The 13957-nt window shown below is 39.0% G+C and overlaps 1 protein-coding gene across 3 annotated transcripts in view; it reads right to left on the bottom strand.

Annotated features, from left to right (window-relative positions):
- The window catches only part of dennd1b (DENN/MADD domain containing 1B), a 324363-nt gene that overhangs the window by 45084 nt on the left and 265322 nt on the right, over window positions 1-13957 (bottom strand). For all 3 annotated transcript variants that reach the window (XM_062028406.1, XM_062028407.1, XM_062028409.1), the window contains one exon: window positions 7365-7466. In XM_062028406.1, the coding sequence (XP_061884390.1) occupies window positions 7365-7466 (102 nt within the window). The remainder of the gene's footprint in view (window positions 1-7364; window positions 7467-13957) is intronic.

The following is a 13957-nucleotide window of genomic DNA, read 5'->3' as shown; positions in this document are numbered from 1 at the left end:
TGCCCCTTTCGAAAATCTCCCAGGGCAACCATTCTCCCGAATTTCTCCCGATTTCCACCCGGACAACAATATTGGGGGCGTGCCTTAAAGGCACTGCCTTTAGCGTCCTCTACAACCTGTCGTCACGTCCGCTTTACCTCCATACAAACAGCGTGCCGGCCCAGTCACTTAATATTTGCGGCTTCTACACACACATAAGTGAATGCAAGGCATACTTGATCAACAGCCATACAGGTCACACTGAGGGTGGCCGCATAAACAACTTTAACACCGTTGCAAATATGCGTCACACTGTGAACCCACACCAAACAAGAATGACAAACACATTTCGGGAGAACATCTGCACCGTAACACAACATAAACACAACAGAACAAATACACAGAATCCCTTGCAGCACTAACTCTTTCGGAAAGCTACAATATACACCCCCGCTACCACCAAACCCTAACCCACCCCCAACCCCGCCCACCTGAGCCCCGACATTAATGAACTAGCATCCAAGAAAAGATGGCAGGTATCTGGCTTGGGCACATCAGATTAGATCAGTGTGTCGCAAACTGAGCAGTAAAAAGGCCTGATGGTTGATTTATTCATTGTTATTTTATTTTCAAATTTATTAGCCTGTGGAAAAAGTTAATGTTGATATTTACCTCAGAAGGCTGCAAAAAGAAAAGAGCATTCGATTTTTTATTTAAATTTTATTTAATATTCCATTGATGTTTTTTTGTTTGTTTTTTAAAAGTTGATTTTGCACTATTAAGTTATATAAGCATTGCTTGTTCCATATTCAGTGTTAAAGCAAATCAGTGTAGCAAACTGAGCAATAATTAACGTTTTATTCATGCACTTTCTCTTGCTACTTCAAGGCTTGAATGTTTGATTCATTCATTATTGTTATTTTATTTTCAAATGTATTATTAGCCTGTGGGAAAAGTTTATTTTGATATTTACCTCAGAAGGCTGCAAATAGAAAAGAGGCATTCAATTTTTATTAAAATTTTATTTGATATGCCATTGATATTTTTTAAATTATTATTACTATTATTTGAAACTTGATTTTGCATGTCACTATAAAGTCATATAAGCCTTGCTTGTTCAATATTCAATGTGAAGTGAAGTGAATTACATTTATATAGCGCTTTTTCTCAAGTGACTCAAAGCGCTTTACATAGTGAAACCCAATATCTAAGTTACATTCAAACCAGTGTGGGTGGCACTGGGAGCAGGTGGGTAAAGTGTCTTGCCCAAGGACACAACGGCAGTGACTAGGATGGCGGAAGCGGGGATCGAACCTGCAACCCTCAAGTTGCTGGCACGGCCGCTCTACCAACCGAGCTATACCGCCCCAATGCAAAACTTGTTTGGGTCCCTATTAAAAGGTTAATTTGTTCAACCTTGGCCCGCGGCTTTGTTCAGTTTTAAATTTTGGCCCACTCTGTATTTGAGTTTGACACCCCTGCTCTACAGGCATTTTATTATGAATTCATCAATTTATGGTTTATTATGCCTATTCCTGTTGTACACAGTGATTGCAGGTCTACTGGAAATTAAGCTGGGCTCATCAAAAGCACTCTAATGTTGGGGGTTGTCTGTTATAACCATATCAGAGAGTTATGTGGTAGAAAAAGTATATGTCGCACAACTCTGATGAGGAGGAATCCAAATTAAATTAGTGTCTAATTAGTATTTTTACTAAGGTTGTCCCAATGCAACTTTTTCTACTTCCAATATATGATATCGATAATGGAATTGTGGGTATTGGTCGATTCCAATATTGAGCTGCGCAATCATACATACTTGCATCACTTTATAGTGTGGAATGTTAGAAAAAGCTTGATCAAGTGAAATTAGTCAAACAGAGAACAATGGTAGGTATGAAGTGGTAGGGCTATGAATATTTGGGCACCACACGATCTGATTCGATTCGATTCTTGGGAATAACAATTCTATTCAGAATCCATTCTTGATTCAAAACGAGTCTTGATTCAAAATCAATACTTTTTTTTAATAACATTGGGTGCCAGCTCTGAATAACTACATTCCTCCATAAAATTGATAAACAGCTCTGATAAATGTATATATTACTTAAAAGAAAACAGTTTTAATAAAATTCTATCCAAACATTTAATAAAGTCAGATACAAATAAGGCATCTACATCAACAATATGATTTACCTGTGTGGCTTCACAGAACAGATTAAAAAAATTAAATAAAGTAAAATAAAATAAAACAAATGTTAGATTTTTTTTAACCGATTAAGAATCGTAACGGATAAGAATAACAAATGATTTCAAAATTATTATTTTTTTAACAACCCTAGTAACTGGCTATCCCAGCTCTGCACAACACTGATGAAGTATTGTGCGCGGTTGATTATTAATCAATATTAAGGACAAATCTTTAGCCAAACACATGCACGCACGTACACACACACAATCACTATTTTATGAACAAAAATATCAATATAATAATGTTCTTCATAGTCCTTCATACTCTTACAGCCATCAGACTGTATAATGCATACCGTATTTCCTTGAATTGGCGCAGGGAATATAGTATTCGCACGTCTAGAATTACTGCCGGGTCAAACTCGTTTCTCAAAATAATTAACGCATGCTTGGCCTTATCGCCGGTTCATTATTGACGCCGGATCAAATTCGTTTCGCAAAATATTAATTTTATTATCGCATGTCTATAATCTTCGCCGGGTCAAACTCGTTTCGCAAAATATTTAGCATATGGCTAGAACTTCCACCGGGTCAAATTCGTTACGTCACGAGTGACGCTTAACTGTCCTCATTTTCAAAATGGAGGAAGCTGCTTTCAGTAGTTTGCAACCGCACAAAGGAAAAAAGATAAAGAGCTATTCAGTAGGATTTAAGGTCCAAGCTATTAAATACCGATACAGTATGCTAAAAAGAACAGTAAGCAGCTATGTTTTATTAATATACCGTAGCTGCGTGTGTTAAATACTGTATGAGTCATCAAATGACTCCCGCCTCCTGGTGGTAGAGGGCGCTGCCGCGCTAGTGATCCTTCTTGCGACTTCCGGTACTGCAGAAGAAGTGAACACACGCAGCAAGAGATTTTTTTTTTTTTTTCCTCTGCGTTTAACAAGGAGGATTACATACCGGTATCTAAAATAAAACAGTTTTCTAAACTGGACTTTCAATCGAAGCAGGAGGTAATAATTAAAGGAATATCTCCATCGAGACAGAGAGACTTTTAAAACGGAAGAAAGAAAATAATGAAGACTTCTATAAAAAAGTTATCGATGCTTTTGGTCAGAAGGAGCTGCAAATGGACTCCATTTATAAGTACAGGTAAGACCATAATAACGTTTTTTTTAATTAAATGTGGTTTTCATGATGGTATGCTTACATCACACTCAAAGCGCACGCCTAAATTTACTGGATTCCTTTTGGTAAACGCCGGAGTGAGAAGAGGTTTTAAAATAATTACCGCATGCACGGCCATCCCGCCGGTTTCCGGTAAACGCAGGAGTGACAGGAGGTTTTAAATTAATTAACGCCCCTGCGGCTATTCAAGGAAATACGGTATGTTCCTTTTTGACTGTACTTGAATGTATAATAGACTGTATTTATAGTATTCACCCGTGAATAATGCTGTATAATGGACTGTATTTATTTTATTCGCATGTGAATAATGCTGTATAATAGACTGTATTTATAGTATTCACAAGTAAAAAATACCTAAGTGTTTATTGTTTATTGTGAGCGAACTGTGGTGCTGAATTTCCCCCAAGGATCAATAAAGTACTTTTTATTCTATTCTATTCTATTCATGTGATGAATATTGTTGTTTTTTCCATTTTAAAATACAAAACTATTTCCTTCCACACTGCTTGACCTTATTACGTGCTTGTTAAAGATTAAAGGTCAGCTACTTTTAGTGTCAGTTCAATTCATTTGTGTGTTTCAGCATTATTATGGTTTAAATGCTGTTTATGTTTCACCAGTTTAGTCACTGCAAAGAGCTGATAATGTAACACATGTGTAATAAACATGTATAAAATACATTTTTAAACTAAAGTTTTGATGCCTTGCTGGCAAAATTGACAGTCTGGTTGGTAAACTGCATGAGCAAATAGAAATATTTTCTACCGTAAAAATACAGCGTTCCCAGGGACTTAGTGAAAAGCCGACTTTAGAAAATACAATGTAGCCACACATTAAATGTTTTCGGAGCAGATATGGGTCACGGCCAGAGGAGAGCTCGCGCACGCCACTGGCATCTCCGTCAAAAGAGGAGTGGGGCAGATAAGCCCAACCCATCCCCCATGCCGGAGAAGCGATAAGGGCCTGTTTCCCAACGTTAGCGTGGAGGCAGTAGCCAGTCGGGAGGAGGCTTTGAACTGTGGCTCGCTATCTGCTCTGCCTGGGAAAATTATAGATGGAGCACAGTGTCCCAAGAAACAAAAGGCTGATTGAGGGCTGCTGTGTTGTACTCTGAGGGGTAAATCTCACTACTATCACGGGTCAGAGATCACAACAAGAAGTTCAAGGGGTGAAGACAAATGTTCTTTTTAGGAGAGGTCTCTTTCCACTTGGCTCTGACTTGGCTAAGTTTATTACTACCGCAGAAGGGATTAAAAATACATTAGTGATTGGAAGGAAAAGTCATGCAGCCTTAGAAGATATAAAGGATACCTACACACTCCAAGGTGGATGCACTTAAACACTGCCAAGACTGGTGTCCAATACAGTCAGTGGTAAATTTGATTTTTTTTCTGAATTCAAATTCTTGCAACAGGCTTGCAATGGCGAGATAAGCACTGTAAACATTTCCGTTAGGTCAGAAACCATCTATGATCCCAGGCCTCCGTCTCCACTGTTTCCCATCACACTGAAAATGTGTTACAATTCTGCAAGTTAACACCAGCTCAGCACATAAACTATATTGCCAAAAGTATTTGGCCACCTGCGTTGACTCACATATGAACTTGAAGTGCCATCCCATTCCTAACCAATAGGGTTCAATATGATGTGGGTCCACCTTTTACAGCTATTACAGCTTCAACTCTTCTGGGAAGGCTGTCCACAAGGTTGTGGAGTGTGTTTATAGGAATTTTCGACCATTCTTCCAAAAGCGCATTGGTGAGGTCACACACTGATGTTGGTCGAGAAGGCCTGGCTCTCAGTCTCCGTTCTAATTCATCCCAAAGGTGTTCTATCGGTTTCAGGTCAGGACTCTGTGCAGGCCAGTCAAGTTCATCCACACCAGATTCTGTCATCCATGTCTTTATGGACCTTGCTTTGTGCACTGGTGCACAGTCATGTTGGAAGAGGAAGGGCCCCACTCCAAACGGTTCCCACAAGGTTGGGAGCATGGAATTGTCCAAAATGTTTTGGTATCTTGGAGCATTCAAAGTTCCTTTCACTGGAACTAAGGGACCAAGCCCAACTCCTGGAGCGGGCCCCTTCCTCTTCCAACATGACTGTGCACCAGTGCACAAATCAAGGTCCATAAAGACAAACTGCTATGTACTTAATCTCCATCTATAAAATGATGACCTAACTCAGACAAATGGACATACATTGAAGATAATATTTTGACCTTCCAAGAAAAGGAACTATTTCTTCTCTGCATCTAACTTTGTGGAACAGCTTGATTCCATCGTTGATGTTGATCCCTGGGGCATCATCCACTGTGAGTTCTTGCCACAGAACCAGACGATGAACCAGCACGTCTTGAAAGAGATCCCGCAACTTTCGTTTAGTTCAGTGAGCGAAAACCGGCGAGGGTGGTGGCAGGTCGTAGCTGCTTCACCATGACAACTTGCGACAGTTTTTGGTCCTGGAAACCATCGCCGTGCTGGAGCAACCTCCCTATTAGAGTTGTCACGTTAGCAGAATTTCCGTAGTTGATACCTGTGAATTTCTACAATTGTCAATACTTATTATGTTTATGGTGTGAGTTTATTTTGAACGTGCATACAATTCCAATATGATACATCGCATGTTTCCTGTCTCTCATTACAGCATGTTAAAAAAAAAAGTAGGAATACTCAGAAGTTATTTATTCCTACACCTTTTTGTTTCAAAGCCATTTCCAACATATTTGTTCGTACATAATCTCAAACACAACAGTGAATAAATAAATAAATAAGTGTGATGATCGCTAAACCCATGAGTTTTTATTGGAGAATATGGATAAAGATCTATATAGAGTAATTTACTTTCCCCATTTTAGGTCACTATGGTATATTCAAAATCATAATGGTACCGCACATCTTTTCTTGAATCTCCATTCAACATGTAGTATTTTACTAACCAACTAACAGATGGACAAACAAACGGCACAACACAGTTTGTTCTGTTTTGTTATTGAAACTACTGTATTTTTCCGGATTATAAACCACTACTTTTTTCCCAAGCTTTGAACCCTGTGGTCTATACAAAGGTGCGGCTAATCTATGGATTTATCTTCACTAACGGCTATAATGTTGTGTATACAACAAACTTACATAGTAGACGTGGACACTAAAAAGGTGTGTTTTTGTTTGTACTATGGCGGGATCTTTTGGACGAGTTTACTCACTTCAGGTGCTGCGGTTTGAAAGTCTACAGTATTTCCTTCTGTTTTTCGTGCCTTGAACCGGAAGTATACTGCCATTCCATCTACTAGTCGTCTTCATTCATCACTCCAAGCAATGTTTGTACGTTTTACAATATAACTAAAACCATTCATACATACTAAACTGTCATATGTTTGATAGTAGTGGTTTCATGCATATTTTTATGTGCTATCATAATGTAATCAAGCTAGCATCGTTAGCATTAGCTAATATGCTAACACGTTTACAAGTGACTGTGTTAGTATTATTAACCTACAATGGCATTCTTTTTGTATTGTTCCAGTTCCACAAATTCCTCAGTAAATTCACCAAAACGTCACCTTGGAGCCTGTTTAGCTAATTGGAGAGCTAGCTTCTGCAGCTAGTGGGTCCATGACGATGACTTCTGTTTTGTTTGATCAGCCATTTTACTGCCATGTACAGGCACCGTTTGGAAACAATTAAGGTATGTAAATAAACATTTGCAAAATATTTCTGTGTATATAACTAATTTCACAACGTATAAATCTGCGGTTTATAATCCGGTGCGGTTAATATATGGAAAATATTTTATTTCTTCTAAAATTTAGTGGGTGCTGTTTATATACTGGTGCGCTCTATAGTCCGGAAAATATGGTAGCGCTACAGCAAGGATGGACATTTGTAGGGAACCATATAATGGTTGCCTTGGTGAAAATGACAATATAATAGTGAACGCTATAATAGGAGGAGGGTGGACACAGACAGACATGCACACACAAACTAACACACATGGAGGAGTTGTACCTGTTTGAAAAGTTGCAGGTTGACCGCCATGGACAGAAAGTTCTTCATGGTGCTTGAACGATGGTTCACAAAGCTCTCTTCGGAGAATGCTATTGGCTCCCCCTGTTAAATCCAAAGAAATGTTGACATCAAACTGTTCATATGGTTCGGTATCTAAGTAACATTTTTCAAACTAGTCTGTTTTACATTTATTATTCGGCTGAATAGAGTGCCCAAACAAAGAATCTCACGCTTTAGCAAATTCCTTTTTTTCCCCCAAAAATAACCTAGCATTGGGCCAAAAAAAGTTGTGAGTGTTCACACTTTGATAAAGAAGGCGAGAAACTCTATTGAATTGAAAAAATAACTTGCAGCAAAGTATTCCCTATTCAATCATCGTGTCCGTTGTGTCATTGAGCAAGACTCTTCACCCTTGCTGCTGATGGGTCGTGGTTAGCGCTTTGCGTGGCGGCTCCCGCCACCAGTGTGTGAATGGGTGAATGAGGAAATAGTGTCAAAGTCCTATGAGTACCCTGAAAGTAGAAAAGCGCTATACAAGTATAACCCATTTTCCATTATGAATGTAAAAATTATATATTTTGACACTGTTGAGTTCCCAGAGATATGGCCAGCGACACATCTGTTTGCGCACAGGAACTTGCCCTCTGTGTTGGCTGTCAGTTTTGTGTTTGCACTGTCACTGTCTAATGACATTTAAGCCTACTATTAAATATTTAACTATAAGCTTCCTCTTGTGTGCGGGCCACAATTACACTAAACTAGGGCTGGGCGATATGGCTGAAACCTGTATCACAATATAACATTTTTATATTGATCGATATTGATAAATATTGATGTTTTTGATGACCTATAGAAAATATTGACTACGAGAAAGAAATATTGATTGTTAATAGAGATGTCCGATAATATTAAAATGTAATATCGGAAATTATCGGTATCGGTTTCAAAATTATCGGTATCGGTTTTTAAAAAAGTAAAATTTATGACTTTTTAAAACGCCGCTGTGTACACGGACATAGGGAGAAGTACAGAGCGCCAATAAACCTTAAAGGCACTGCCTTTGCGTGCCGGCCCAATCACATAATATCTACGGCTTTTCACACACACACAAGTGAATGCAATTCATACTTGGTCAACAGCCATACAGGTCACACTGAGGGTGGCCGTATAAATAACTTTAACACTGTTACAAATATGCGCCACACTGTGAACCCACACCAAACAAGAATGACAAACACATTTCGGGAGAACATCCGCACCGTAACACAACATAAACACAACAGAACAAATACCCAGAACCCCTTGCAGCACTAGGGATGATACTCGAAACCGGTTTTCCCGGTAGTTCGATAAGAAAAGAACCGAGTCCTCGGACTCGAATCCCTTTTTGAGAACCGGTACCCGTTATCGAGACCACTATAGTACGTATCCCGTCCCGACCAGAATGCCCCTTGAGACATCACAAGAATTGACGTCACGTAGCTCAGTCATTAGGCGCAGATAGGGAAAGCAGGAAAAACAATGCACCGGAAAAAGCGCTCCAAGGTGTAATAAAGTTCAAAACAAAAGGTATAATCCAATGAATAACTTTACTGAGAGATTTGAGCAGGGTACAAACACATGACGAACACTTTTACGACCAACCGGAAACATAGCAACCAGGCTAGCAACGCACCTTCTTTACAGCAGCTGTCGCAACGTTCTTAAAGCAACCGCAGCACAAACATATATATGACATCTCCCTTTTTTAACTTTTGTTTTTCTTTCCTAGTAAACAAAACAAAATCACACTGTATATGTGTTGTCTGCCTAATTATAAATAATGCAGACGAGGCGTGTTGGCTGAGTTCTTGACGTTTACTTTCACAGCGTGCTCATAACCTCATTCTTAGCTGCCGGTGGCGACATGCAACAACACTTTTCGGGGCTACCGCGCATGCTTGTCACTCCCGTTGCATGCTGGGTAGTGTAGTTGTTATATTCCCCAGCTCATAACATCACATCTTTCCCCCTATAAAGAAAGATTTTAACTCAATAAAGTGTATTTCTTTTTTTAGCTTTAACTTTTCATTGTTTAGCATTGTAACCACATTTGCAAACAACTTTTCTCTTCATAGAATTTTCTTTCAATAAAGAAATAAAGTGCAAAAATGTCAAAGCATCATAACAAACAGTTATGTGAAATAGCAGCAGAAGTGCACTTTTTGGAGAGCTGTATTATTTTCAGTTTGTGCCCAAGGGACTGATTTTATTTAACACTATATTATTATTTATACACCTATAGTGATCACAGAGACAGGTTGTTTTTGTGTTACTGTATATATTTGTTTTTCTGAAAAATCCCACTTAATATACTTTGGGTAACAACAGTCAATATTTATTTATTATATTTTATTTTTTTTAGGGGGGTAACAGTCAATATTTATTTATTTATTAGATTATTTTTTTTTCTTATATAATAAAAGTGAGCTTTTGTTAAAGCAAATATTGTGTGTTTTTTTCCATATACAACAACCTATCTGGACTCGATAAGAGAATCGATAAGGAATCGGTTCGATAAGACGATTCGATAATAGACTCGAACTCGATAATTTCTTATCAAACATCATCCCTAGCACTAACTCTTCCGGGAGCTACAATATACACCCCCGCCCCCCCAACCCCGCCCACCTCAACCTCCTCATGCTCTCTCAGGGAGAGCATGTCCCAAATTCCAAGCTGCTGTTTTGAGGCATGTTCAAAAAAATAATGCACTTTGTGACTTCAATAATAAATATGGCAGTGCCATGTTGGCATTTTTTTCCATAACTTGAGTTTATTTATTTTGGAAAACCTTGTTATATTGTTTAATGCATCCAGCGGGGCATCACAACAAAATTAGGCATAATAATGTGTTAAAACCACGACTTTATATATCGGTATCGGTTGATATCGCAATCGGTAATTAAGAGTTGGACAATACCGGAGTATTGGATATCGGCAAAAAAGCCATTATCGGACATCTCTAATTGTTAATGTTATTTTAAATGTAACCTTCCACTGATTATAATCCCCTCATCTATCAAGGCAGAAATGTCAACACAAGCATGGAAAACAATAAATGGAAACATAATTTTTTATATCACAATAAACACTTAACAATAACCTCTTTAAATTAAGGTTCAAATTTAAAGGATTTTTTTAAAGAAATGTTTATTATTAAAGTGTAACACAATAAGCGCAAAGTGTGAAAATGTAAACATTGAAACCTGAAAAGGACTATTTTCTGCAGGTTTACTGCCAGGAAGTTACGTGATCTGTGTAACATCTAATTGAGTCTGTTATTTCTATTTAAGTATGGAAATTAAAAATATGTTATGCAGTAATTATCTTTGAAATATTTTTGGACCAAAGTATTGTTTTAAAGTAGCATATTATTTATTTGAGTTATACAGTCCTGCACTTTAGTTCCTACCTGTCGTTTCCGTACATTCGAATAGGGAACGGACGTGGGTTGAAAAGAAAAGATGAGCGTGGCGAAGGACTGCGGTGCGTTTAATTAAAAAAAAAACTTCTCCTGTATTATCCACAATTTCTTGGCTCTCTGGAGTTTCTATTCTCACTCCGTGCAGAGCAGCAACAGCGGGACAGCGAGATGACACAAGCAAACGTGACGTTTGATACTGTTACACGATTGTCTATTTAGTGTGTCCCTCCCATTGCTCACTGACCACTTCCTGCAGGCTGAGCATGCTTCATTCTTACCGGTTTCTTCCGACCCAAAAATACATACTTATTGAACGTTTAATCGAACGCATTTTAGATTGATCTCGACGACATGTCTATCACGATATACACTATATTGCCAAAAGTATTTGGCCACCTGCCTTTACTCACATATGAACTAGAAGTGCAATCCCATGGAATTGCCCAAAATGTTTTGGTATCCTGGAGCATTCAAAGTTCCTTTCACTGGAACTAAGGGGCCAAACTCCTGAAAAACAACCCCACACCATAATTCCTCCTCCACCAAATTTCACACTCGGCACAATGCAATCCGAAATGTAGCGTTCTCCTGGCAACCTCCAAACCCAGACTGGTCCATCAGATTGCCAGATAGAAAAGCGTGACTCATCAGTCCAGAGAAGGCGTCTCTACTGCTCTAGAGTCCAGTGGCGACGTGCTTTACACCACTGCCTCCCACGCTTTGCATTGGACTTAGATACAGCTGTTCGGCCATGGAAACCCATTCCATGAAGCTCTCTGCGTACTGTACGTGGGCTAATTGGAAGGTCACATGAAGTTTGGAGCTCTGTAGCAACTGACTGTGCAGAAAGTCTTTGCACTATGCGCTTCAGCATCCGCTGACCCCTCTCTGTCAGTTTATGTGGCCTACCATTTGGTGGCTGACTTGCTGTTGTTCCCAAACTCTTCACTTTTCTTATAATAAAGTTGACTTTGGAATATTTAGGAGCGAGGAAATTTCACGACTGGATTTGTTGCACAGGTAGCATCCTGTGACAGTTCCACGCTGGAAATCACTGAGAGCGGCCCATTCTTTCACAAATATTTGTAGAAACAGTCTCCATGCCTAAGTGCTTGATTTTATACAAGTGATTAGAGCACCTGATTCTCATCATTTGGATGGGTGGCCAAATACTTTTGACAATATAGTGTACATTGATATCGTTTTATCGGCCCAACCCTGCACTTAACTATGAAGGTAAGTAGAGGGCCAAAAAATATGGGCACCAGTGAGTTTGGGTCCCCCATGTTAAAGGTTAATTTCTCCATTTCATTCATCATTTGTATGTAATGTATGTAAAACTGTAAGTGCTATCGATAAAATTTATTTTTTGGGGTATTTGAAACAGATGTATTGTGTGAAAAATTGAAACAAATTACTAACTACATTATTTAAAATCAATACAGTTGCTTCAAATATTGGGGCTACACCACTTTACAGATTTTTTTGGATACTTTTTAAAAAAGTGTGTAAAGCATATTCTACAATTTCTTAGTCCTAGATTAAGCATGTTAAGCATAAACATGGCGAAAGAAACTGAAAATATGTGAAGTGAAGTAAAATGAATTATATTTATATAGCGCTTTTCTCTAGTGACTCAAAGCGCTTTTACATAGTGAAACCCAATATCTAAGTTACATTTAAACCAGTGTGGGTGGCACTGGGAGCAGGTGGGTAAACTGTCTTGCCCAAGGACACAACGGCAGTGACTAGGATGGCGGAAGCGGGGATCGAACCTGGAACCCTCAAGTTGCTGGCACGGCCACTCTCCCAACCGAGCTATAAATACCAATCAAAAATATCAATACTAAAGTAGTAATAGCTACGGCGTGGCGAAGTTGGTAGAGTGGCTGTGCCAGCAATCGGAGGGTTGCTGGTTACTGGGGTTCAATCCCCACCTTCTACCATCCTAGTCACGTCCGTTGTGTCCTTGGGCAAGACACTTCACCCTTGCTCCTGATGGGTGCTGGTAGCGCCTTGCATGGCAGCTCCCTCCATCAGTGTGTGTGTGAATGGGTGAATGTGGAAATAGTGTCAAAGCGCTTTGAGTACCTTGAAGGTAGAAAAGCGCTATACAAGTATAACCCATTTATCATTATCATTTACTAGAGGAGACCACACAGCGCACAGTTTAGCATTATGGCCAGATTCGCTGGATTAATAAAGTGACTAAAGGTTGTTATTTTATGGCTAGAGGGCTCTCATAATGTTGAAAAATGTATTCCAAGGTCATAAACAGGTTTTTATGCTCAAAGCTATGAAAATATTTAATTTATAATTAATGATTCCAACTTTGCTGAAATTCATTTATCGCAGTGATGTCCGGAACCAATTAACAGCGATAAATAAGGGACAACTATATTAACAAAAACCCAGGTTTGACTCTACTTTTATAAACAACCACTATACGGGTGAGTTTAGCCAAATGTAATTATGTTGGAAAGGAGTACAGGAAGGAAAACAACCTCAAGAAAATAGCTTATAATATGAGACGTAGCCATGGCTGTTCACACAGCGTCTGTTAACGACTTAAAAAGTCTTCTAAATAAGTAACTATTTCAAGACATTTCTTCATTAGTTGGAGAAGAAGAGAAACATCTGAGAGGGGACATGACGGAAAGTGTAAGGAGGAACAGAGCAAAAGAAAGCGTTCCCTTGGCAGAGTGTATGCAGTCCCAGTACATTCCACATGAACACGTTATTACTGTTTCTTACATCATGTCTGTTGGCCTGTGAGCTGTAGACACAGAGGATGACAACAACTCCACTGCAGGCCAATCACACAGAGGCCCCCGAGTCATTCCCAACACATACTTTCTCATAATTAACATAATTCTCACATACTGCAACAATGCTCTAAATTCCTATGCCTGTAAAACAATGCACGTCGTCTGCCGGTCTGGCCACCAGCACAGTGTGGCACATAAAAACAACAACAGAGGAGACTAACCCCGTTTTCTGGGATGGGCGGGATGATCGGGGTGGCCCAAATTACATCACGGGAATAATGCTCCATTTACATCACCAAAAAAAAAAAAAAAAAGTTTTCAAGGCTTATTTTCTCATAAAGGAGAGTTTAATCATTTTT

Source organism: Entelurus aequoreus, linkage group LG19 (assembly GCF_033978785.1).
Source record: "Entelurus aequoreus isolate RoL-2023_Sb linkage group LG19, RoL_Eaeq_v1.1, whole genome shotgun sequence".
NCBI lineage: Eukaryota > Metazoa > Chordata > Actinopteri > Syngnathiformes > Syngnathidae > Entelurus > Entelurus aequoreus.
This window is presented reverse-complemented; position numbering and strand designations above follow the sequence as displayed.